Below are 22,938 nucleotides of genomic sequence, written 5' to 3' on the forward strand. Positions count from 1 at the left end.
ATTCTTGATCCACTTCAATCTGGCTTTCGCCCCCTTCATTCAGCTGAAACAGTGCTTGCTAAAGTCTCCAATGATCTGTTCCTGGACAGATCCAAAGGTCTCTATTCTGTCCTTATCCTTCTCGATCTATCTGCTGCTTTTGACACTGTTGATCACAGCCTACTCCTTGATACGCTGTGCTCACTTGGATTTCAGGGCTCTGTTCTTTCCTGGTTTTCTTCTTATCTCTTCCAGCATATCTTTATTGTATACTCTAGTGGATCCTCCTCTACTTCTATCCCACTGTCGGTGTACCTCGGGGATCTGTCCTGGGACCTCTTCTTTTCTCCATCTATACTTCTTCCCTTGGTACTCTGATCTCATCTCAAGGATTTCAGTATCATCTTTACGCTGATGACTCCCAGATCTACCTCTCCACACCAGAAATCTCAGCCGAAATCCAGGCCAAAGTATCAGCCTGCCTGTCTGATGCTGCCTGGATGTCTCAGCACCATCTGAAACTAAACATGACCAAGACTGAGCTTCTTATCTTTCCCCCTAAACCAACCTCTCCTCCTCCCCCATTCGTGGAGGGGGGAGCGGTGGCGACCTCGGGGGGGGGGGGGGATGCCCAGGGGCGGCCTTGTCCCGGGCCCGACCCAGTCTCTCGGCGGCCCTACAGGGACGGACGTCCTCAACTGCTGTCGCTTCCTCTAATTAGGAAGGAAATCGTGTGCAAATGAGCTAATAGCAAGCAGCTCATTTGCCTGCAATTTCCTTCATGCATGCCCATTCCTTTCCAGATTGGTAAGGGAAGGGCTTTTTACATTCAGTTAGTGGGACCAGTGCACTACAAATGCTGGCTCCTCCCACGACCAAATGCCTTGGCTTTGGCTGGTTTTGAGATGGCCGGCCTCGGTTTCCATTATCTGCAAAAACTGATGCCGGGTATCTCAAACCCGGCGATCTCAACATTTATGTCATGATTTGGCTGGCCCCAACTTTATTATCAAAAAAAAGATGGCCGGTCATCTTTTTCAAAAATATGGTTGGCTCCGCCCATTTGCGGAGCCAGCCATGGAGATGGCCGGCGCCGTTTGATTATGCCCCTCACTGGCAACTATTTAATGATGCTTGCTCTTCTCTCTCTCTCTCTCTCTCTCTCTCTTTATTCCCTCGTAATACTAAACTAGGTCCTGCTTGCTTTTCCCTCTCTCTCTCTCTTTTTATTCCCCCTTAATACTAAACAAGATCCTGCAGTGCCTGTCCAGGAACTCTCCATTCTCCCCTGCCCTCTCTTCCATCCACCTATATCCAGCAAATTTCCTCTCTCCTCTACCCCCATTCATCCATCCATGTCCAGCAATTCTCCTCTCTCCCCTGCCCTCCCCTCCATCCATCCATGTCCAGCAACTCTCCATTCTCCCCTGCCCTCTCCTCCATACATCTCCAGCAAATTTCCTCTCTCCCCTGCCCCCTCCATCCATGTCCAGCAATTCTCTCTCCCCTGCCCTCCCCTCCATTCATCCATGTCCAGCAATTCTCTCTCCCCTGCCCTCCCCTCCTCTCCTGTCCAGCGATCTCTTCTCTCCCCCTGCCCTCCCCTCCATCCATCCATGTCCTGCAATTCTCCTCTCTCCCCTGCCCTCCCCTCCATCCATCCAAGGCCAGCAAGTCTCCTCTCTCCCCTGCCCTCCCCTCCTCTCCAATTATCTCTTCTCTCCCCCTACCCTACCCTCCCCTTCTCTCCATTTCCAGAGATCTGTTCTCTCTCCCTGCCCTCCCATCCTCTCCTCTCCAGCGATCTCTTCTCTCCCCCTGCCCTCCCCTTCTCTCCATACCCAGCGATCTGTTCTCTCCCTCTGCCCTCCCCTCCATGTCCGGCAATCTGTTATCGCCCCCTGCCCTGCCCTGCCCTCCCATCCATGTCCAGCGATTCTCCCTGACAGCCCTCCTCTCCGTTCCTTCCCCCCCCCCCCACGCGTTTAACCCTTTTACTCTCCGTGGCAGCGACATCAGTGAAGAAGAAGGCACTGCAGGCTTGCCTCCAGCTTCTCCCCTCTTCACACAGTGTCCCGCCCTCGCGGAAACAGGAAATGCATCATCGCAGAAGGCAGGACACTGTGTGAAGAGGAAAGGGAGGAGCTGGAGGCGAGCCCGCAGTGCCTTCTTCGTCACTAATGTCGCTGCCATGGAAAGTAAAAGGGTTAAAACACATGCACATGTGGGGAGGGGAGGGGGGAGGAGGATGCCTGCCGGTCGGGGAGCTGAGGGTGGGTGGGAAGGAAGGAGGGACTGCTGGAGAGCTGCCTGGCTGCTGCGCCGCACCAGCCCTGCGTTCGTGGGGGCAGCAGCCAGGGGAAGATCACGGTTGCAAGCCTCCTATACGGGGCGCCTATGGTTATAGCACTTACACACAATTCTTTAATGACATTGCTCTGTACTCATTCAGAATTCCTGCCAAAAGTGGTTTCTCTGTTTTATGTTAATCAGTCCATTATTCTTCCTTATTTCTTCCCCCATTTCCAAACACTGAAGAAGAAGAAGAATTGCATATCTTTGGTTGTGTATATTGCCTTTCTGTTTATTTGCAAAAGACACAAGCCTATCCAGAAAACTTCACAATTATTTTTGCCCTTTGATCCTAACAGACCAGGAAACTTGCTTTTGTAGTCTTAAGATTCATGTATTTCCAGGTGTAGCTCTTGCCACTGAAAAGAAGAGACAATAGTTCCTACTTATGTGCACAGATTGGCGTGACTTTTTTCCTCAAGTACCTGTGTAAATGCATTGTGCAGTAAAAGGACACTAAAAGGTGAAATTATCAATGTGGGCTACCCTTAAGACATGTTTATTTATTAGGATTTATTTACCACCTTTTTGAAGGAATTCACTCAAGGCAGTGTACAGTAAGAATAGAACAAACATGAGCAATAGGCAATTACAGCAGTAAAAATATTCGAACAACAATGCAAAGTATGGCATAGTATACTACTTGCAATGACAACACAATATGTACTAGAGCATTATAATTGGTAGTGAAGGGTAAGGCAAAGTTGTAACATATAGATGAGTAAGAAAATAAGAAGAATTAGAAAGTAAGGTGATTGATTTGAAGAAAGTTGCACGTGAGGTCAGAGAGATGGTTAAATATTATCTCAGCTAGGGTAGGAGTGGATAAACATGTCCCACTGCAGTATGTGCAGCCCAAGTCAATCCTTGTGTGTGTGAGTGAGACTAACAAGTTAGTTACTTTACTTTATTTCATTGTTATTTTACTGTTAATCCCAGTTATTAGTAACTAGGTCTCATCACATAAAATGGGACCTTTGTGAAAACAGCACAAGTTAGTGGTAAAATAACATATCTTAATGATAGCCCATGTCGACAACTACATTCTTAAGTTAGATTTTTTATGATCTCACATTTTTCCTTTTTACTTAGTGATAAAATTGCTGCTTGGGACTACTACTTCCTTCGTATACTAAGGGGGAGGACTGAAGAGGGGTTGCTATTCAGAAGTGTTAAGACAGCACTATATCAGGCAGCTTATTTCCTTTATAGTCAGTGTCATTGATATTTGGCTCCTTGATGTTTGTAGTTTTTCTCCCCAGTATATGGAGGATTGTGGTGTTGAAATGGATAAGAGTAAGAACATAACAAGATAACTTTGTCACAGTGGGTAGCAGATTCCTTTTCTTATCTGATCGAGGACAAACAGATTCAGCACAGGTACATGCTCATCAAGTTAGGAAGACTGCTATCACAACAGCAAACCTTTGCAATATGCCCCTCCAAGACATATGTAGGGCTGCGACTTGATCCTCTTTCCATGTGTTCATAGATACTGTTTGAACCAGAACATTTGGTTATGTAGTTTTGTCTTCTGTTATTTCCTAGCTGCTACATAGTCTCCGTTTCGTTTTGCTTAGGACTAGTGTTTTAAAAGTAAGAAGAAAACAAAAATATCAGTTATTACTTGGTGAACCAGTGGTTAATGCTCTTTCCTCATCCTTCTTGATCTTTCTGCTGCTTTTGACACTGTTGATCACAGCCTACTTCTTGGCACGCTGTCCTCACTTGGATTTCGGAACTTTGCTCTTTCCTGGTTTTCTTCTTATCTCTCTCAGCGTAGTTTTAGTGTTTACTCTGGTGGATCCTCCTCTTCCTCTATCCCACTCTCAGTGGGTGTACCTCAGGGATCTGTCCTAGGACCTCTCCTTTTCTCCATCTATACTCTCTCCCTTGGTGCTCTGATCTCAGCCCACGGTTTTCAATATCACCTTTACGCTGATGATTCCCAGATCTACCTCTCCACGCCAGAAATCTCAGCAGAAATCCAGGCCAAGATATCTGCCTGCCTATCTGACATTGCCGCCTTGATGTCTCACCGCCACCTGAAGCTCAATATGTCCAAAACTGAGCTCCTTATCTTCCCACCTAAACCATCCTCTCCCCTTCCCCCACGCTCTATTTCTGTCGACAACACGCTCATTCTTCCTGTCTCTTCTGCTCGTAACCTTGGGGTCATCTTCGACTCCTCCCTCTTCTTCCCTGCACATATTCAACAGATTGCTAAAACCTGTCGTTTCTTCCTCTATAATATCGCCAAAATTCACCCTCTCCATTCTGAACACGCTACCAGAACCCTCAGCCACACTCTCATCACCTCTCGCTTGGACTACTGCAACTTGCTTCTCACCGGTCTTCCACTCAGCCATCTCTTTTCTCTTCAATCTGTTCAAAATGCTGCTGCACGATTAATATTTTGCCAAAGTCGCTATGCCTATATCAGCCCTCTTCTGAAGTCACTTCACTGGCTCCCTATCTGTTTCCGTATACAGTTCAAGCTCCTCTTATTAACCTATAAGTGCATTTACTCTGCTGCCCCTCTCTACCTCTCCACCCTCATCTCTCCCTACACTCCTTCCCAGGATCTCCGTTCACTAGGCAAATATCTCCTAATTGTACCCTTCTCCCCCCATCGTTATCTCCAGACTCTGTTCCTTTTATCTTGCCGCACCTTATGCCTGGAATAGACTCCCTGAGCCATTACGTCAAGCTCCATCCCTGGCCGCCTTCAAATCCGGGCTAAAGGCCTACCTGTTTGATGCTGCTGTTAATTCCTAACTTGTCACCTGCTTGTAACCTTTATCTTGTTTTCCTCTCTTCAATAGTCCCTTCCCATGTCCTATCTGTCTGTCCCACCCTTATCCCTTATTTGTCCTGTCTGTCTGTCCTATTAGATTGTAAGCTCTCTTGAGCAGGGACTGTCTTTTCTACATGTTAAATTGTGAAGCGCTGCGTACGACTGGTAGCGCTATAGAAATTATCTATAGTAGTAGTAATGCTTCTCTCAGCATTTGTTTGTTTTCAATTGGATGTGTTGAAACTTCATTATTAAAGTCAGTTCGACTGGCAGATTGTTTTGTGGTGTTATGCCTTATGCCATTGATTGCTTCATATGTTACACACTGCTAAATTTTGCCAGCTTCGCCTTAACTCTGTAGGCACAGGTTGAACAGGGGGCATTTTTAATGTTTCTTTAGTTAACCATCTGCCTTATCAATGCTAAGCTTTGTAGGCTGATGATTACTGTTTGTCCATAGAGAAACCAGTCACTTGCCTGTAATGAAAATTCTCCTTGGACAGCAGGATAAATCAGCCACACAAACCTGCCAGCCTACCCCTTCCAGGCTGAAGCTGTACTATCCTTCCACTCAAACTTAACAGAAGTGTGGTACCACTGGAAGTGGTGGAAGTTCTAGTGCATGCCCAGAAAAACATCTAGAGTTTGTTGGACCTTGAGAATGTGGTCCAAGTTTGCGCCATCGATGACTGCATTGATTCTACAGAGGGAGTTCATGAAAACGAAGAACGTACCACAGGTGGTGGAGGAGACTATTAATAGGCACTATGCATGTCCAAACATTCTCAGCATTCAGCAAACTCCTGTGTGAAAAAGTGTTAACTTGGCATTAGTTTAACACCATCATCCCAACCGGTTTGTTTTTAATTGTCTGCTGCGGACAGGGAAGATAACATGTATCCACAGACATCATCATGCTCCTTTTGGTTGGAGGGGCTGATATGGTAACCCTAAACAAACCAATCCTTGCCCTCTCTCCAAAGTTGCCTAATTTCTGCAATATATATTGGCAAGGCCAAGCCTCCCTCCCCCCCCCCCCCCCCCCATGCCTACTATATATATATGAGATTACCCGCAGAGCTACAAATATCACAGTATTCTGGGGTCAAAGAAAGTGGAAATGAGACGGCATGGAGAGAACCTGAATGCGCATCACTGTACTATTCAAGTTTCTGTTCGGTACCGTGGACTCTTAGAACCAAATAATTTAAACCAGAGTCAAACACTCAACGTCTAACGTTACTACCGTAACCAAGCAACTACTAGCTAGTCATTCCCATTTCAGACGTTTCCTTGCTAAGTTTAATTGGCGCAGATGTCGTCAATCACAAACTCGCAGCCAATGAGTTGTGGTATCGGGTGAACAACGGAGGCAGGGGCGGGGTGTTTGTGTTTGCGGTATGCTGCTGGCCTCTCGGAGCGCTAGAGAGAGAATAGGATTAGAGTTGGGTCTCTTCTTCCGCACTGTGGTACGTGTTGGCGGCCTGTCGTAGGGGAACAGGGCGGGGTCGGGTATTTCTGGAAATAACGGCAGTTATTTCTGGAGAATGTATAGAGAACAACAGCGTACAGAACAGTGTGGTTCTCATCAGTGGGTATTAGAAGTTATAGCTAGGCTGCTGTCTGCTCTCTGTACCTCCCCTACTTCGTTTTTATTAAGAAGTTGGGCTCGAAATCTCGCAGTATACAGGATTAAAAATAGCCGAAAGTCTTTCTACAGAAATAAATCTAAAACCGTACAGGTATATGGTATAGAAGCCAGTCTGTTGGTGCAATGGGTATTGAGCGAGTGCCTTCATTGTGTTTAGGGACGGGAGAAGTAATTTGTATTGTGTTTGGTACCTCTAGTCGTTTTGAAATGTTGGCACCAAAGATACTTGCCATGTTGAGCATGTGATGCAAGTATCCTATCCCCTTTAACAAGCACAGTCTTCTACTGAAAAGTAGTGACTTGGTTTATAGTGTGGCACCCACCCTTACATAATTGTCAGCCTGATGACCCTGAGATTCCTTGATTATGCTTTTCCTGTATGTTTTCAACTAGTAAAATATTCATTGATATTAAATGTATTAAGTTTTAGGAGAAAGATGATGGATTTGCAGTGCAAAGTTTGATTTTGAAATGCTCTCCAAAAGATAGCTACTTGATTGAAAGGGGTTGCAAGCTCCGTGCATCGTGTTCCAGTGGTCTCAAATTACAACATTTTCAAGGCCAACGTGGGACATGGATTGCATCTGTAAATAATCACAAACTGAAGAATTCCGACTGAACAGAAGATAAGCATCTCTGAAAATGAACAAAACCACAGTTGCCTTTTTCCTGTTTCTTATTTGTGGATTATTACAACACAGTGAAGCATCCATCGCCAACTGTATCCCACGAAAAACAATCTCCTTTCAGAGTGAGTGTACCAGAAATGGAGATGAGCTCAATAAATACAAAAATAATATGCTGTCATGAAAGAGCCACTGATTTTTTTTTTTGTAATTTGTAATATAGGAATCAAACAACTGAGAAGGTAGTATTTGGCCTGTATACAAATATTAGGAAGAAAACTCTGAGGGGAAAATGTTGTAATAAATGTGGCTTAATTAAACCAAAAACCAACTTGATACAAAATACAATTTCCATATCGTCCTGTCAGATCAATCCAGAGACGTGTGGGTTATGCCCCTCCTCCAGCAGGTTAGATAGAGAGAACACTGAAGTTTCCCTCTAGAGAGCATGTGCAGCCTCACTAACTTCAGTATTCTCTCTATCTAAGCAGGTAGAATGAGCATACTGTGCAGCTCTGTATTCCAAGACTCCTATCCCATTCCCTCGGGGGTGTTGAGCTTTTGGTGGGGTTGAGGTGCGGATGCACATTGGGGATACACCTGGTGGTGCCAGGTCCCTACCCTTCTCCCCCTCTCAGCCGGACAAATTTACAGAAAGGTAGTCTCCTGCCTCTTTAAAAAAAAAAAAAAAGAGAGATACCTTTCACTACACAGCATTGCCTGCAAAATAGCACTGGGTGTGATAGTGCTGGAAGCAATTTCAGTGTTCTTTACCTTGAACGTGAGCAGGGCTAACAAGGTGCTGTAAGTAAAATTTAATTTTTACCATGTCTGTGCCATCTTAGTCTGTGAAGCGCTGTGGAGCTCGTCGGTCAGCGTCGGGGGTATGTGAGTCAAGCTCTGTAAATTTAAATCAGGCCGGGGCTGAGATTCAGGACCGCGAGTTGGGCTCCGATGGGGCGCTCCAAAGCGATGCAGGTTTGGCGGGAAGCGCGGGTATCGGCTCGGCGTGTGCCTCCGCCAGTGCAATTTATTCTGTCAGGCATGAGAAGCCAGAAACCGCGAACGCGGCGGCTGTGGCAGATGCAGTTCAGGAGAACAGCGCGGGAGCAGCGTTGGACAAGTCGGGGTTGTCAGGTTTCTCTCCGGCATTCGTTTTGCTTATGCATGAGGCGTTTTTGCTGCGTACAGGCGGCGATCTGCAACTGGCGGCCATTTTGGGGACCCAGGTGGGTTCAGAGCCGCAGCCGGTGCTGCAGCACGCCAAGAGGTCTCGTTTGGACTTTGAGCAGTCCATGGCCGACGATTCGGCTCACTCGGATGTAGAGGGCGAAATAGCGTCAGCGGAATCGGGCATAGAGGCCTTAGAAGAAGGAGAGTTACCCGCAGCTGAGGGGGATGATCCCACTGTGGCGAGGCTTTTCAGGAGAGAAGAGTTGCATGCTCTCTTATAGTGCAAGCGCTTCAAATTTTAAATCTCTCGGCTCCGGAGCCTTCGGTCCCAGTTGCGGTGAGTGGGTCCATTATGTCAGGTACTAGAGCCCCGCCAAGGGCTTTTTATATTCATGAGGCCATGTAAGTTCTAATTAAGGCTCAATGGGAAACCCCTGAAGCTAGTTTGAGGGTGGCCGAGGCTATGGGCAAGCTTTGTCCGTTGCGCCAAGAAGATTTGGATTCCTTGAGGCTGCCGGTGGTGGATTCCCTGATTATGGCAGTTACTAAGAAGACCGCCTTGCCAGTGGAAGGTGGAGCGGCTCTTAGGGTCCCACAAGAAAAGAAGCTCGAGGCGGCAGTCAAGTCGTCTTTTGAGGTGGCCGCTTTGACTTTGCAGGCTTCGGTATCTGGGTCATATGTGGCTAGAGCATGCTTGTCTTGGGTGCAGAAAGCGGCGTCGCCGGATGACCTAATTGAATACTTTCCTCTTTTAGAGTCGGGTTTGGCATATTTGGCTGATCTCCTGTATGATATTCTTAGGGCTTCCGCTAAAGGGGTTTCTTTGGCGGTATCGGCTAGGCGCTGGATTTGGTTAAAACATTGGGCGGCTGATCTTCCTTCTAAATCCCGCTTGGCGCGCTTGCCATTTAAAGGTAGATTGCTGTTTGGTCAAGAACTGGAGCAGATTGTTAAGGACCTGGGGGAGTCCAAGGGTCGTTTGCCGGAGGATAAATCCAAAAACCAAGCGAGAACTTTTCGTCCGCGTTTTAAGGAAGCTAAGAAATATAGGCCTGGAAAGGTTGGAGGCTTTTCGAAGTCCCGTTTTTCTCAGAAACTTCAACAGCTCTTTCGGCAGGAACGTAGAATTCCGCAGACAGGTTCCAGAGGTCAGTCTGGAGCTAGAGGCCCACAATGATGGGGCCCTGGTCCAGCCCTCTCCACCGATAGGACAGCTGTCTGACTTTGGAGAGGAATGGGCCAGGGTAACCACAGACGAATGGGTGCTGAGTATTATACGAGAGGGTTACAAACTGGAGTTTGCGCTCTCTCTCGCAGACAGTTTTCTCGAGTCTCCGTGCAAATCTCCAATAAAGTCGGCAGCGGTGAAGGCTACCTTGGCGGAGCTACTTCGTCTGGGGGCTGTAGTCTTAGTACCGGCAGACGAGGTGGGGCGAGGTCGTTACTTGATTTATTTTGTGGTGCCAAAGAAAGAAGATGCTTTCCGCCCAGTGTTGGATCTCAAAGCGGTAAACAAAGCCCTCGCTGTGCGACACTTCAGGATGGAAACCCTGCGGTCAGTTATTGCAGCGGTGCAACCCGGAGAGTTCCTGACAGCTCTCGATCTAAAGGAGGCCTACTTGCATATTTCCATTTGGCCTCCTCATCAAAGATTTCTGCGTTTCGCAATCTTGGGAAAGCATTTCCAGTTCAGAGCTATGCCGTTCGGTCTAGCTACGGCTCCTCGCACGTTCTCCAAAGTTATGGTAGTCGTGGCGGCTCATTTAAGATCCAAAGTCTTGCAGGTTCACCCTTATCTCGACGACTGGTTGATCCGAGCCCCTTCTTACGCGGAGAGTGTGCAGGCCACTCAGCAGGTCATAGCTCTTCGTCAGTCTTTGGGTTGGGTAATAAACTTTCGGAAGAGCCATCTCATCCCAGCTCAGACTTTGGACTATTTGGGGGTGAAATTGGATACCGCCCAGGGGAGAGTTTTTCTACCGGATCAGCGTCGCTTCAAGTTGGAGGAACAGGTGTCATCCATTCTTCAGAAGCCGATTCCAAGGGCCTGGGATTATGTTCAGCTTCTGGGATCAATGGCAGCGACGATAGAGGTGATCCCCTGGGCTCGGAGTCACATGCGCCCGCTGCAATGGCATCTTCTCAGTCAGTGGTCTCTATTCGAGGATTACTCGATATGGCTTCCCTGGTCTCCGCAAGCTCGTTTTGCCCTTCGTTGGTGGCTCAAGTCGGACAATTTGATTCGGGGAATGCCTCTGGACACGCCCGATTGGTGTGTAGTGACGAGGATGCCAGTCTCTCGGGTTGGGGAGCTCATTGTCTCGGTCACTCAGCGCAGGGGACCTGGTCGGTGCAGGAGTCCAAGCTGCAGATCAATCTTCTCGAGCTTCGAGCAATCCGGTTGGCTCTGGAGGCGTTCGAGAAGTTTCTAGCACATCGCCCAGTATGAGTCCTCTCCGACAACGCGACGGCAGTGGCGTATGTCAATCGTCAGGGGGGGACGAGAAGCATTCTTCTGGCAAAGGAGGCGGCAATACTGTGTCAATGGGCAGAGAGCAAGTTGGCACAGTTGTCAGCGGCTCATATAGCGGGAACTTTAAATGTTCAGGCCGACTTCCTCAGTCGCAATCGATTGGACACGGGAGAGTGGGTTCTGTCCCAGTCTGCCTTTTGTCTGATTTTGGAGCGATGGGGACAGCCGGTGATGGATCTGATGGCTCGCTCCTCCAACGCCAAGGTGGCCAGATTTTTCAGCAGGGCCAGAGAGGTCGGTTCCGACGGTGTGGATGCTCTTCTTCAGCGGTGGCCACTAGAACTTCTTTATGTCTTTCCTCTGTGGCCGATGATAGGTCGGACGGTGGGCAGGATAGCTCGGCATCCGGGACCGGTGATTCTGGTGGCTCCGGATTGGCCCAGACGTCCGTGGTATGCGGATATGATTCATCTTCTAATCGACGAGCCGGTCCATCTAGCTCATCTGAAGGATCTTCTCTGGCAGGGTCCGGTGACCATGCAGGATTCCGCTCACTTTCGGCTTACGGCCTGGCTATTGAAAGGTCGCGTCTGAGGCGTAAAGGCTATCCGGAGGATGTTATTACCACAATGTTACATGCGCGTAAGCGATCTACATCGACGGCGTATGCGAGAGTTTGGAGGACGTTTGTTTCCTGGTGTGAGTCGGCTGGATTGTCTCCGCAGTCAGCTTCTCTAGGCTCTATTTTGGCGTTTTTACAACAGGGTTTGGACAAACAGCTGTCACTTAGCACTCTGAAGGTATAGGTGGCAGCGTTAGCCTGTTTTAGGGGCCGGTTGGAGAGGCATTCCTTGGCCTCTCATCCGGATGTGGTTCGTTTTTTGCGAGGATTAGGTCAGTTGAGGCCGCCTCGAGTTCCGGTAGTGCCGGCGTGGAATTTGAACCTGGTCCTGCGAGCGTTGCAACGGCCTCCGTTTGAACCCCTCAAAGAGTCTTCCTTGAAGGATCTTACATTGAAGACAGTCTTTCTTGTGGCAATGACTTCCGCTAGGCGGCTATCGGAGCTTCAGGCACTCTCATGCAGAGATCCCTTCCTTAGGTTTTCGGAGGCAGGGGTTTCGGTTTGGACAGTTCCCTCCTTTCTGCCTAAAGTGGTTACGCGTTTTCATCTTAGCCAAGAGGTGGTTTTACCATCTTTCAAGCGGAAAGATTATCCTCAAGATTTTAGGGCTTTACATTGTCTGGATGTTCGGAGAGCCTTCTGTGCATACCTGGAGGCAACTAATTCATTTCGGAAGTCAGATCACCTCGTCATCCTGTTTGCAGGAGGGAAAAAGGGCAGTATGGCCTCTAAAGCGACAATTGCTAGGTGGCTTAAGGAGATGATTTCCTCGGCATATCTTTTGTTGGGGAAGTCTTCTCCGCTAAGCGTAAAAGCACATTCTACAAGGGCGCAAGCGACGTCGTTTGCAGAGTCTAGTCTGTTTCCATGGGAGGATATCTCGAAGGCGGCAATGTGGTCGTCAGTGCATACATTCTCGAAACATTATCGGATTGATGTCGCAGCGCGTCGGGATGTGATCTTTGGGGCTTCGGTGTTGGCGGCCGGTGTTGTTCGGTCCCACCCTGTCTGAGGATTGCTTTGGTACATCCCACACGTCTCTGGATTGATCTGACAGGACGATATGGAAGGTAAAATTATGTCTTACCTGATAATTTTCTTTCCATTAGTCCTTCAGATCAATCCAGAGGCCCTCCCTGTAATGCAAACTCGTGATTTCAGAAAAGTTTATTATAATCAGTTGGTTCTGTTCACGTTCTGGGTTTGTTGATTGGTTAATAAGTTTGGGCGATTGCAAATTCATTTACTACTTTTCAATTTGGCAGCGGGGAGTATTCTCCCAGGTTCGGCTGCAGTTCTAGAGGCAGGAGACTGTATCTTGTTCGTTTGTTACTGCTTTGGTATTGTGTATACTGAAGTTAGTGAGGCTGCACATGCTCTCTAGAGGGAAACTTCAGTGTTCTCTCTATCTAACCTGCTGGAGGAGGGGCATAACCCACACGTCTCTGGATTGATCTGAAGGACTAATGGAAAGAAAATTATCAGGTAAGACATAATTTTACCATCTTGACCATTTAAATCTGAATTTAACTCCTATCTCAAAAAGGCAAGCTAAATCTTAAGGGGGGTCTTTTACTAAAGCTTAGCATGAGTTACCTGCAGCAGTGTCCATTTCATTCCTATGGGCCCTGCTGCTGATAATGAGTTAAACTTTAGTAAAAGACCTCCAATAGTAAAAGAGCATACTGTACCAAACATCCTATCTCCAATGCTCCTGGGGGAATTCTGTACAAGAAATTTTAACATTCTGAGCATAATAAATAGAAATAAAACAAAAAAAAGAAATTAAGATAAGAAGTGAAGAAGGTATTGCCTTCAAAAGCTAATCAAAAATGTATTGTTAGTCCAATAAAAAAGGTATCATCTTATTTTATGTTTTGTTTTATTTCTGTTTATTACCTTTAAAAGTGGACTAATACGGCTACCACACCACCTTATCCAAAATTCTGTGCACAATATTTTAAAATTCTGCATAATTTATTTGTAGTGTTTTAAACACAGAATTTCCCCATCATAAGGCTTGAAATATCTGTCTGCCTTTTCCCTCCATAGGCTCCAGCTTCCCCAGTTCCCCCTCTCACTCCTACTGCAGTTCTGTCTCCTAACTCCCAGCAAAACTCCTAAATCTGCCACCAAAGTCTTCTTCATGAGGCACGCCTCCTCCCACCTCTCATTTTCTTCCCTCCACAGCTATAATGGTATCTCTTCTCCCATGGTACACTCTCAAGTTTGATCCCTGACAACAGTGGCACACTCAGTTTGCTCCATCCCCATCCCTAAGGCACAATCTCAACTTTCTTTGATGCCCCTCACAACCCCATGGTGCACAGTACACCAAGGAGGTTTGATTGAGAACAGGTGATGGCATGACGTTGTAGTCACTTTACACTTTCAAACAACAACAAAACCAGGGGACACAAGATGAAGCTAGAATATGGTACATTTAAAACAAATAGGAGAAAGTTTTTCTTTACTCAGCGTGTAGTCAGACTATGGAACTCGTTGCCGGAGAATGTAGTGACAGCAGCTGGCCTTACGGAATTTAAAGGGGGTTTGGACAGATTCCTGAGGGAAAAGTCCATTGAACATTATTATAATTTTTTTTTTTTTTTTTGGGGGGGGGGGGGGTTGCCGGGTTCTTGAAGCCTGGATTGGCCGCTGTCGGAGACAGGATGCTGGGCTTGATGGACCCTTGGTCTTTTCCCAGTATGGCGGTGCTTATGTACTTATATTATGTACTTATGTTAGTCTATGTTTCCCCTTCCTCATGCTGCCGTCATTCTGCATACACTCAAAGCAAACAAACCTATGACCTGTTGCATCCACGTTACAGCTCTTCATTGTTGGTAGCATTTTTATTTAATTTCACTTATGTTTTCAAACATGCCAGCTTGTACAGCATACAGATGTACAAAGAGGAAGTATAATAACGGAATAACTTTTCATAGGTACAGTATTTGTTATAAATCGTAATCAGTGTATCAGTTGGAGGAGCTGGTTATAGGAACATCCTAGCAAGTGTTATATTTGTGCAGAGATTTTTTTTCTCCTGGTAAAGGGCCACTAAAACAGACATCATGTTATGAGAATCAGGTGCTCAACATTCAGAGTTTATATCTATTAATTTGTTTACTTATTTATGGCAGTTATAGCCCACATTAAACATGAATTAGGTTGAACCCTGGGAGCATTTAAAATCTTTCTTTTTTTTTTTTTCCTGTGCCTAGATAAAATAGAAAGATGGTTTGTGGGAACTTGCTCCTTTTGTCATGTGGAATGCAGTGGTATATTATAAAAATGCACTTGGGGTCACGTGATGCTCTAGAAAGAGAAAGACGTGGTCCCGTGAGCTCCCGGGCCCTGGCTTATTAAATTGCATTTAAAGCGGGACGTTTAGCTGGCATCTCTCCCCAAAAAGCGGCGCAAGACATAACTCAGATCTGCATGGACAAATACCTAGGTTCACCAGCGCGAACAATGGCGAATCGAGGGACCAAAAAAGAAAAAGAAAAAACTAAGGCGCCAACCGCGATAGCGGAGGAACGCACCACAAGCGGGGGAACCCTGCTCACAACGGAACAATTGCAACAGATCGTGGAAGCGATGGACACAGCATTAGACCCGAAGCTGGAAAAACTATATACAAAAGTGTCCCACCTGGAATCGCTTATTGCGGACACGGTCCAGCGAGCGGGGGAGCTGGAAAGAAGAATCTCCGCGGTAGAGGATGCAGCAGGCCCCGCGACGCAGAAGGAAAAGAAAATGGCCGCCGCATTGGAAACTCTGCACGCAAAAGTGGAGGACCTAGAAAACAGATCACGGCGGGGGAACCTTCGCATAGTGGGACTGCCAGAGTCAGTACCTGACCGAATGTTACCAGATTTACTTGAAAAATGGCTAGCAGAAGAATTTGCGCTTTCGGACCACACAGGGAAACTGTGCTTGGAAAGAGCACATCGTATAGGCCGGAAACAAGAGGGCAAGCAGGCCTCACGGACAGTGATTGCAAAAGTGCACAATTACGTGCACAAGGAAGAAATACTGAGAGGGTTTCGCCAAAAAAGAAACACACTGCAGTATGAGGGGCAGCAAATCCGTATCTTCCAGGACTACTCAGCCGCACTGCAAGAAAAAAGGAAAAAGTTTACCCCACTGTGCCAGGAATTGCATGATAAACAACAGATATTCAGGTTGATTTACCCAGCGATTTTGAAAATCAAACACGAGGGCAAGTGGAAACAATTTGAGGATATTCAAGAAGCACGAAGTTTTGTGAAGCAACTGGACACGCAAGGCAACACTGAACAGACAAATGGCTGAAGTGCACAAAGAAGGGAGACCTGCAGTGCAAAAGGTTTGTTTGTTTGGGGACCGATACTGAGTAATAAAATAGTTCCAACAAGGGTAGAGCCAATGTAGGGAGGAGGGAAGCCGGGGCCCGGGGGCACGGGAAACCCCAACACCCATTAATATGGGAGAAGATCACACAGGGGGGGGGGAAGGGTGGATAGGGGACACAAGGAATCCCAAAGGAGAAGAGGAGAGAACAGGGGAGGGGAAGGGAGGGAGGGTAGGATTTGGGGATCACACGCAGGGAAGATCATTCAAACGATGGGATTGTATAAGGGGGAGAAGGTCTGTACAAAGGGGGAGACGGGTGGACACACAGTTTAAGTACAACCAGAGATGGATATTCCAAGGGGGGAGGCTGGGTCCCCTGAGGAATGGAATAGAAGGCAAACTAAAGTCTTATAGAACACATAGAGGGAATGGCTAATCAACAGGGCGGAGGGACAAGATTGATCTCCTGGAACGTGGGTGGGATCACATCCCCGGTTAAGAGGACTAAGATCCTAGGCGCCCTGAAGCGGCATAAGGTGGGAGTGGCATGCTTACAGGAAACCAGGTTATCGCACACAGAACATCAGAAATTAAAAAGGCACTGGGTAGGAGAGGTCTTCTGCTCCTCGGCAGTGGGAAGAAGAGGAGGGGTGGCAATTCTGGTACATAAGGCGGCAGCAATTCAAGCTAAATTGGCGTTTGCAGACAGTGAAGGACATTATGTAGGGGTACAGGTAAATTGGCAGGGTCAGACGCGGCTCTTGGTAGCGGTTTATGCACCCCAGATGGGAGAAAAGAAGTTTTTTGCAGACCTTTTTGCAAGATGCCAAGGGTATGGCTCCGACCCACTAATTATTGCAGGAGATATGAACCAGGTCATGGAGCCGGGACTAGATAGGACTGGCCGACAATCGAGAGGGGGGACGTTGACACCTAGTGTGCTGGAGACCTTCTGTGGTGGGCTGGGGTTGGTGGACCCCTGGAGGTTATTACACGATACAGAACGTGATTTCACGCATACCTCACGGGCCCATGGAACCCAGTCCCGTATTGATTACATTCTTGTCTCGCAACAGTTATTTTCCCAGGTTTTGGACGCAACCATAGGCCCAGATGAGATCTCAGACCACGCTTTAATCTGGATAGATATAGAGGCACAACCATACTACTGCACACCGGGAGGCTGGCGCTTCCCAGCATATCTTTATTCTTCCAATGAGTTTGCCATATATTTAGCTGATAGGTGGGCAGATTTCCAATCGAATAATGCGCAGCATGCGGACAACGCCGGCCTGTTTTGGTCCACTGCAAAGGCAGTAATGCGGGGGGAGGTGATGGCATACATTGGTAGGAGGAATAGGCAAATCGCACAGCGGGTGGTACAGGCAGAGAAGAGGGTAAAACGGGCCAGGCGGGAATATACGGCGCATGCTACACAAGATTTGTTTGAGTCCTTAATTGCAGCGCGGACAGAGCTAAATAGCCTGCTCCAGGAGAGGTTAATGAGAGCAACGGTGGTACGTAAATACCATCTTAATAGATTCGGGGATCGCCCGGGAGGGATGATGGCTAGGCTGGTTAAAGGAGTTCGCAGACGACAAATGGTGACTAGAATACGGAATGGCCCCCACACTCACACTACAAACCCAGAGGAAATTGCAGAAATTTTTAGAACACACTTTGAAGGGGTGTATTCCGGGGAGCAGACAGGGGCAGAGATACAGGGGAAGATTCAAGAATATCTAACTCAAGCTACAATGCCGCATTTAACAGAAGACCAAATGGAGTCTTTAGATTCCCCCATAGACGCCAAGGAAGTGATGAGAGCGTTACAAGCCCTGAAGATGCACTCCGCACCTGGGCCGGATGGGTTTTCGGGTGAGTTTTATAAATTGCTTAAGCAACAAGTGGTGGGACCCCTGATAGGCCTATTCGAAGAGGCGATAGAAGCAGGAAGGCTCCCCAGATACGCAAACGAGGCGATAATTACATTAATTCCCAAACCAGGACGAGACTCTACAGACCCTGCTGCCTATAGGCCTATCTCATTAATTAATGTGGACATTAAGATCCTCTCCCGGTTATTAGCAGAGCGCTTAGCGAATGTACTACCAACGTTAGTGGGGGAGGAACAAGTAGGATTTGTGCGTGGTAGACACTCAGTGTTAAATGTGCGGAAGTTGATTGCAGCAGTGATAGCAACACCTAGGGAAGCTGCAACAGGCCTAGTGATAAGCTTAGATGCCGAGCGCGCTTTCGATAGGGTGACCTGGCCATTTATGTTTGAGACACTAAAGTGGACTGGGATACGTGGCTGGTTCCTACAAGCTGTTAAGATGCTCTATGAAGATCCCCAGGCCCAGCTATTGGTAAATGGGGTCAGAACACAAAAATTCTTGATAAGGCGGGGAACAAGACAGGGGTGCCCTCTGTCCCCGTTACTATTTTTGATAACACTAGAACCCTTGCTATGTAAAATTCGCGCAGAGCCCGGAATCCAGGGCATGAAGGTGGGTGGGGGGGAGGTGAAACTATTAGCCTATGCAGACGACTTATTGATTCTAGCAGATGACCCGCAAACATCAGTGGCGCGACTACTGGGGAGCCTAGGAGAGTATGGGCAGTTATCAGGGTTCAAACTAAATCTGGGAAAGTCCTTGGCGTTACCGATGTCCCCCACTGTTAGGTCTAATTGGAAGGGTCCTTTTCCTTTTAAGTGGGTAGATGAGAAACTTACATATCTGGGGGTGGAAATCCCGGTAGACTTATCGACACTATATAGGAGGAACGTACAGCCGTTGCTAGAGGAAACTAGACGCCTTTTGGGGATATGGGGCTCTTGTCCGCTCTCTCTGGCGGGGCGAATTGCTCTTTTTAACATGATGATAGCACCAAAATGGCTGTACAGATTCCAGTTGCTGCCCTTGTATCTGCGAGGCAGGGAGGAGAAAGCACTGCATGCAGTCTTAAGGAAGTTTTTATGGAATAATAAACGCCCCAGAATAGCGTTGAATGTGCTATGTAAACCTAAAGCACATGGAGGCATGGGATTACTCAGTATCAGGTACCTTACAATTGCTTGCACCATGAGACATGTGCGGGATTGGCTAGCAGGCAGCCAACAATTTACAAACACACAGCTGGAAGCCTCATTGGTGCCGGAGGTACATCTCAGCTGCTTAATGCACACACCAAAAATAAGACCTGTTAGACAACAACCCTTGAACTGTTTCGTGAGATCAGTGAGAGCAATGTGGCGTTGGCTGTGCCGAAGACAAGGCTTTGCAGCAGATGCGACTCCATTTATATCACTACGTCTTAACCCGGATTTCCCAGATGGGTCATCAGCACAACACTTCAAATCCTGGAGGACAAAGGGGATTCAATACCTTTTTCAGATATTGAATGAAGAAGGGCAGGTTAAGCCACTTGCAGATCTACAAAGAGAATTCGGACTGGTTGCATCAGACTTTTATGCACACGCACAGGTGAAACACTATGCTCGCTCCCTGGGTGCAATGAATTTGGCCGAAGATGTACAGGAAACGATATCAACAGCGCTTACTCTAAGATCGGAAGAAATAGTGCCATTGCGATTTCATCATAGGTATCTCCTAGACACAACAGAGGACATTGACTATCGCAAGGTGGCACAAGACTGGAAGCAGGACCTCAAGGTCGAGATCACAGCTGACATTATACAAAGCTTCCTGCTGTCCATCTTGCACAGATCAACGTTTACTAGACAATGGGAACAACAATATAAATTTGCCATGCGGGCCTTTATAGCACCAGCCAGAGCGCGAAGGGCAGGTTTTGGAGTAGGAAACTGCCCCAAATGTGGAGAGGACAGAGCAACTTTGGGCCATATGTTCTGGCATTGTGTACAGATTAGAGCATTCTGGAAGCAGGTGCTGGCTGAGGTCAGCCATCACTGGAAGCGGACAGTGGGAGATACCCCACTGCTATTGTTTGACACATATGCTGTGGCAAAGCCGATTCCAGCGGGATGCACGGGCTTTTTAAGAAGGACAGTGCTAATAGGAAAAAAGGTGATTTTACTTAACTGGAGAGAGACACAGGCGCCCACCAGAGAGCTGTGGAGAACAAAGATGACAGAATTGCTACACCTTGAACTATGTGGACTTCTCGAGGCCGCTCACCCAGATCAGGAGCGGAAAGTATTCCGTGGGGTATGGGAGCGATACTGGAGTACCCTACAGCCTAAGATCAGACAGAGGATCTTGTGCAAATTGGAATAGAGAACTGAGACAAAGTGACACCCGTCAGATCCCTACAGAAGTGACATTAGATCCCAATACCAGAGTCTAGAGGAGGGAGAGGGTGGGAGGGAGGGAGGAGAGGGTGGGGGGAGGGGGGACGAGGGATATAAAATGATAAAAGAATCGGGGACAGCATTTGGGGACTCAAATGTGAAAAAACTTGTTTTGCTAAGTCTTGTGGTTTTGAGACTGATTGATATATACACATTTGTATTGTTTGATTACTTACGGCTTTAATAAAAATCATTGAAAGATAAAAATGCACTTAATATTAAAAGAAAGATATTAAATAATGAGGGCAGTGAAAAAGAAGAAACTGCCTAGATGGGAACAGATATGGCAACCTTTTGTTCACCATTGTCCTGTATGATTGGTTAGTGCAGTAACTGTGTTTATTTTTTAAAATTTGTTCAGATCTGGATGAAAGGTGGTGGGGGGGATTGGGGGTAGAAGGGTGGGGGGGGGAGGTATGAGGAGGGAGGGGGGTGTGAAGGTGTTTTGGGTGGTTTGTTGTGGGGAGGGGAGTTGTATGGGAGGGGGAAGAATAAAAATGAAAAAACAAGAATATAAAATGATTCCATAGCTGCATTGACCTTGTACTTATGCGACTTACTGAGATGTGATTCGTTGTCTTTTTGTGGAAGTATTTTTTGTTATTTGTTGGTATTGTTTTTGAGAGTTTGAATCGTTGTACTGGCAATCAATGCGCAATAAAGATTCTTATAAATTAAAAAAAAATAAATAATGAGGGCAGAGCTACCTTCATGAAGAAGCCCAGAGTCAGTCTAAGGGGGTTGTTTATTAAAGCTTAGCTCGAGTTATCTGCAGCAGAGCTCATAGAAACAAAATGGGCCCTGCTGCAGATAACTCGTGCTAAGCTTTAGTAAACAGCCCCCTAAATGTGCCAGCATTTTCCAGTTCTGGCAGTACCAGCAAAGGTGGTGATGTGCCTATGTGAGTCCTGGACATTAGTGCTGCTTTATTAGGACAGATATTCTTACTCGGCTGATATCATCTTCCTTGGGAGGATTGTGTCTTGCGCTCAAGGCATGTTTTGGTGACAATACCTGCTATGCTTTAAAGAGAGGCTGGTCCCTCAGGCGTCATGCCGAACAGGACTGGCAGAATGCGGTAAGCAGGGTATGCATGGCAGGGGGGTGCCGTGAAACACAAACAGAAGAAAAAAAAAACTCCACTGAAGGAAAACGCCAGGCATCCACAGTAGAGAAACAAAAAGAAGAACCTCTCGTAGGTGGTGTCCAAAGAAAGTCTTTATTACAACAATTTTCAAAAAAACAAAAAAGGGGACCCAACACGACTCGTATGTCGGCCCTACCGGCCTGCATCAGGGATCTAAAAAAGTTGCAAATAAATAATGAACATGTCAAACTCTGATTTTAAAAATAAAAACAGTAGTAGATAAATACAGTAATATATAATTCAAGGAGAGAATAAAAAAGTATAAAGAATATATATGAAAAATACATACCTAGGAATTTATCATGTCAAACATATTCCCAGACAAGTCATGAAACAAAGTCTCCTATTGGCAATCTAAACAATGCTTGTGAAAAATTAATAAACAATAAAATTGTATATGCAACAAATGTATACAAGGAGTGTTTTCCGCAACCTGGTACAATCAATGGTGCTCAGTCATCTAGACTATTGCAACGCACTATATGACGGCTGCAAAGAACAAATAATCAAGAAACTCTAGATAGCCCAGAACACTGCAGCTAGACTCATATTTGGTAAACCAACATTTGAAAGTGCCAAGCCTCTACGGGAAAAATTACACTGGCTCCCACTTAAGGAATGCATCACGTTCAAATATGCTCACTAGTTCACAAAATTATCCATGGAGACGCACCAGCTTACATGTCAGACCTGATAGACCTGCTACCTAGGAATGCCAAAAGATCATCCTGTACATTCCTTGATCTGCACTTCCCCAGCTGCAAAGGAATGAAATACAAACTAATGCGTGCGTCAAACTTTACCTACCTGAGCACACAATTATGGAACGCACTGCCGTGCAGCTTGAAATCTATCTACGAAAGAATGAACTTCTGCATATTACTGAAGACCAATCTCTTTAATAAAGCGTACCACAAAGATCAACAAATGTGACTATACACAACTCGCACATCTATATTCAGAACTGTTTTATAATATCTGCTTGTATACTATTACTCTGTTTGTTTGTTTGTTTGTTTGTTTATTATCATCATGCTGACCAAGATCCTGCAATACTAAATGTTTAACTACTAGCATTCTTCCACTACTCATGATGTATTGTAAGCCACTTTGAGCCTGCAAAGAGGTGGGATACAAATGCAACAAATAAATAAATAAGTTGGTATGTAAGAGATACATGGAAAAATAGGTAAATGACATTTGAGTTATAGACAGATAAATAAAATGATAGTGTGAATATAAATGTACAAATGTATAGAGACATAATTGTTCAAGGACTATAAATGCATGATCTAACAGAAATAAACAGGATTAAAAAAAGTTTTATAACATTGGGTGATCTTGAACAGATAAAGCTGTATATCAAATAAATATACAGCTTTATCTGTTCAAGATCAAATAAATATGATTATAAATGTCATAAACACAATAGACACAAACT

General features: G+C 46.3%; 1 protein-coding gene across 1 annotated transcript in view; it reads left to right on the forward strand.

The window, feature by feature from the left end:
• Positions 1–6,545: 6,545 nt before the first annotated feature.
• LOC115480737 (semaphorin-4E-like) overlaps positions 6,546–22,938 on the forward strand; it is a 141,417-nt gene continuing 125,024 nt past the window's right edge. Inside the window, exons 1-2 of the mRNA XM_030219608.1 lie at positions 6,546–6,597; positions 7,204–7,530. Of these exons, the coding sequence (XP_030075468.1) occupies positions 7,422–7,530 (109 nt within the window). The 5' untranslated portion in view covers positions 6,546–6,597; positions 7,204–7,421. The remainder of the gene's footprint in view (positions 6,598–7,203; positions 7,531–22,938) is intronic.

Source organism: Microcaecilia unicolor, chromosome 11 (genome assembly GCF_901765095.1).
Source record: "Microcaecilia unicolor chromosome 11, aMicUni1.1, whole genome shotgun sequence".
Taxonomy (NCBI): domain Eukaryota; kingdom Metazoa; phylum Chordata; class Amphibia; order Gymnophiona; family Siphonopidae; genus Microcaecilia; species Microcaecilia unicolor.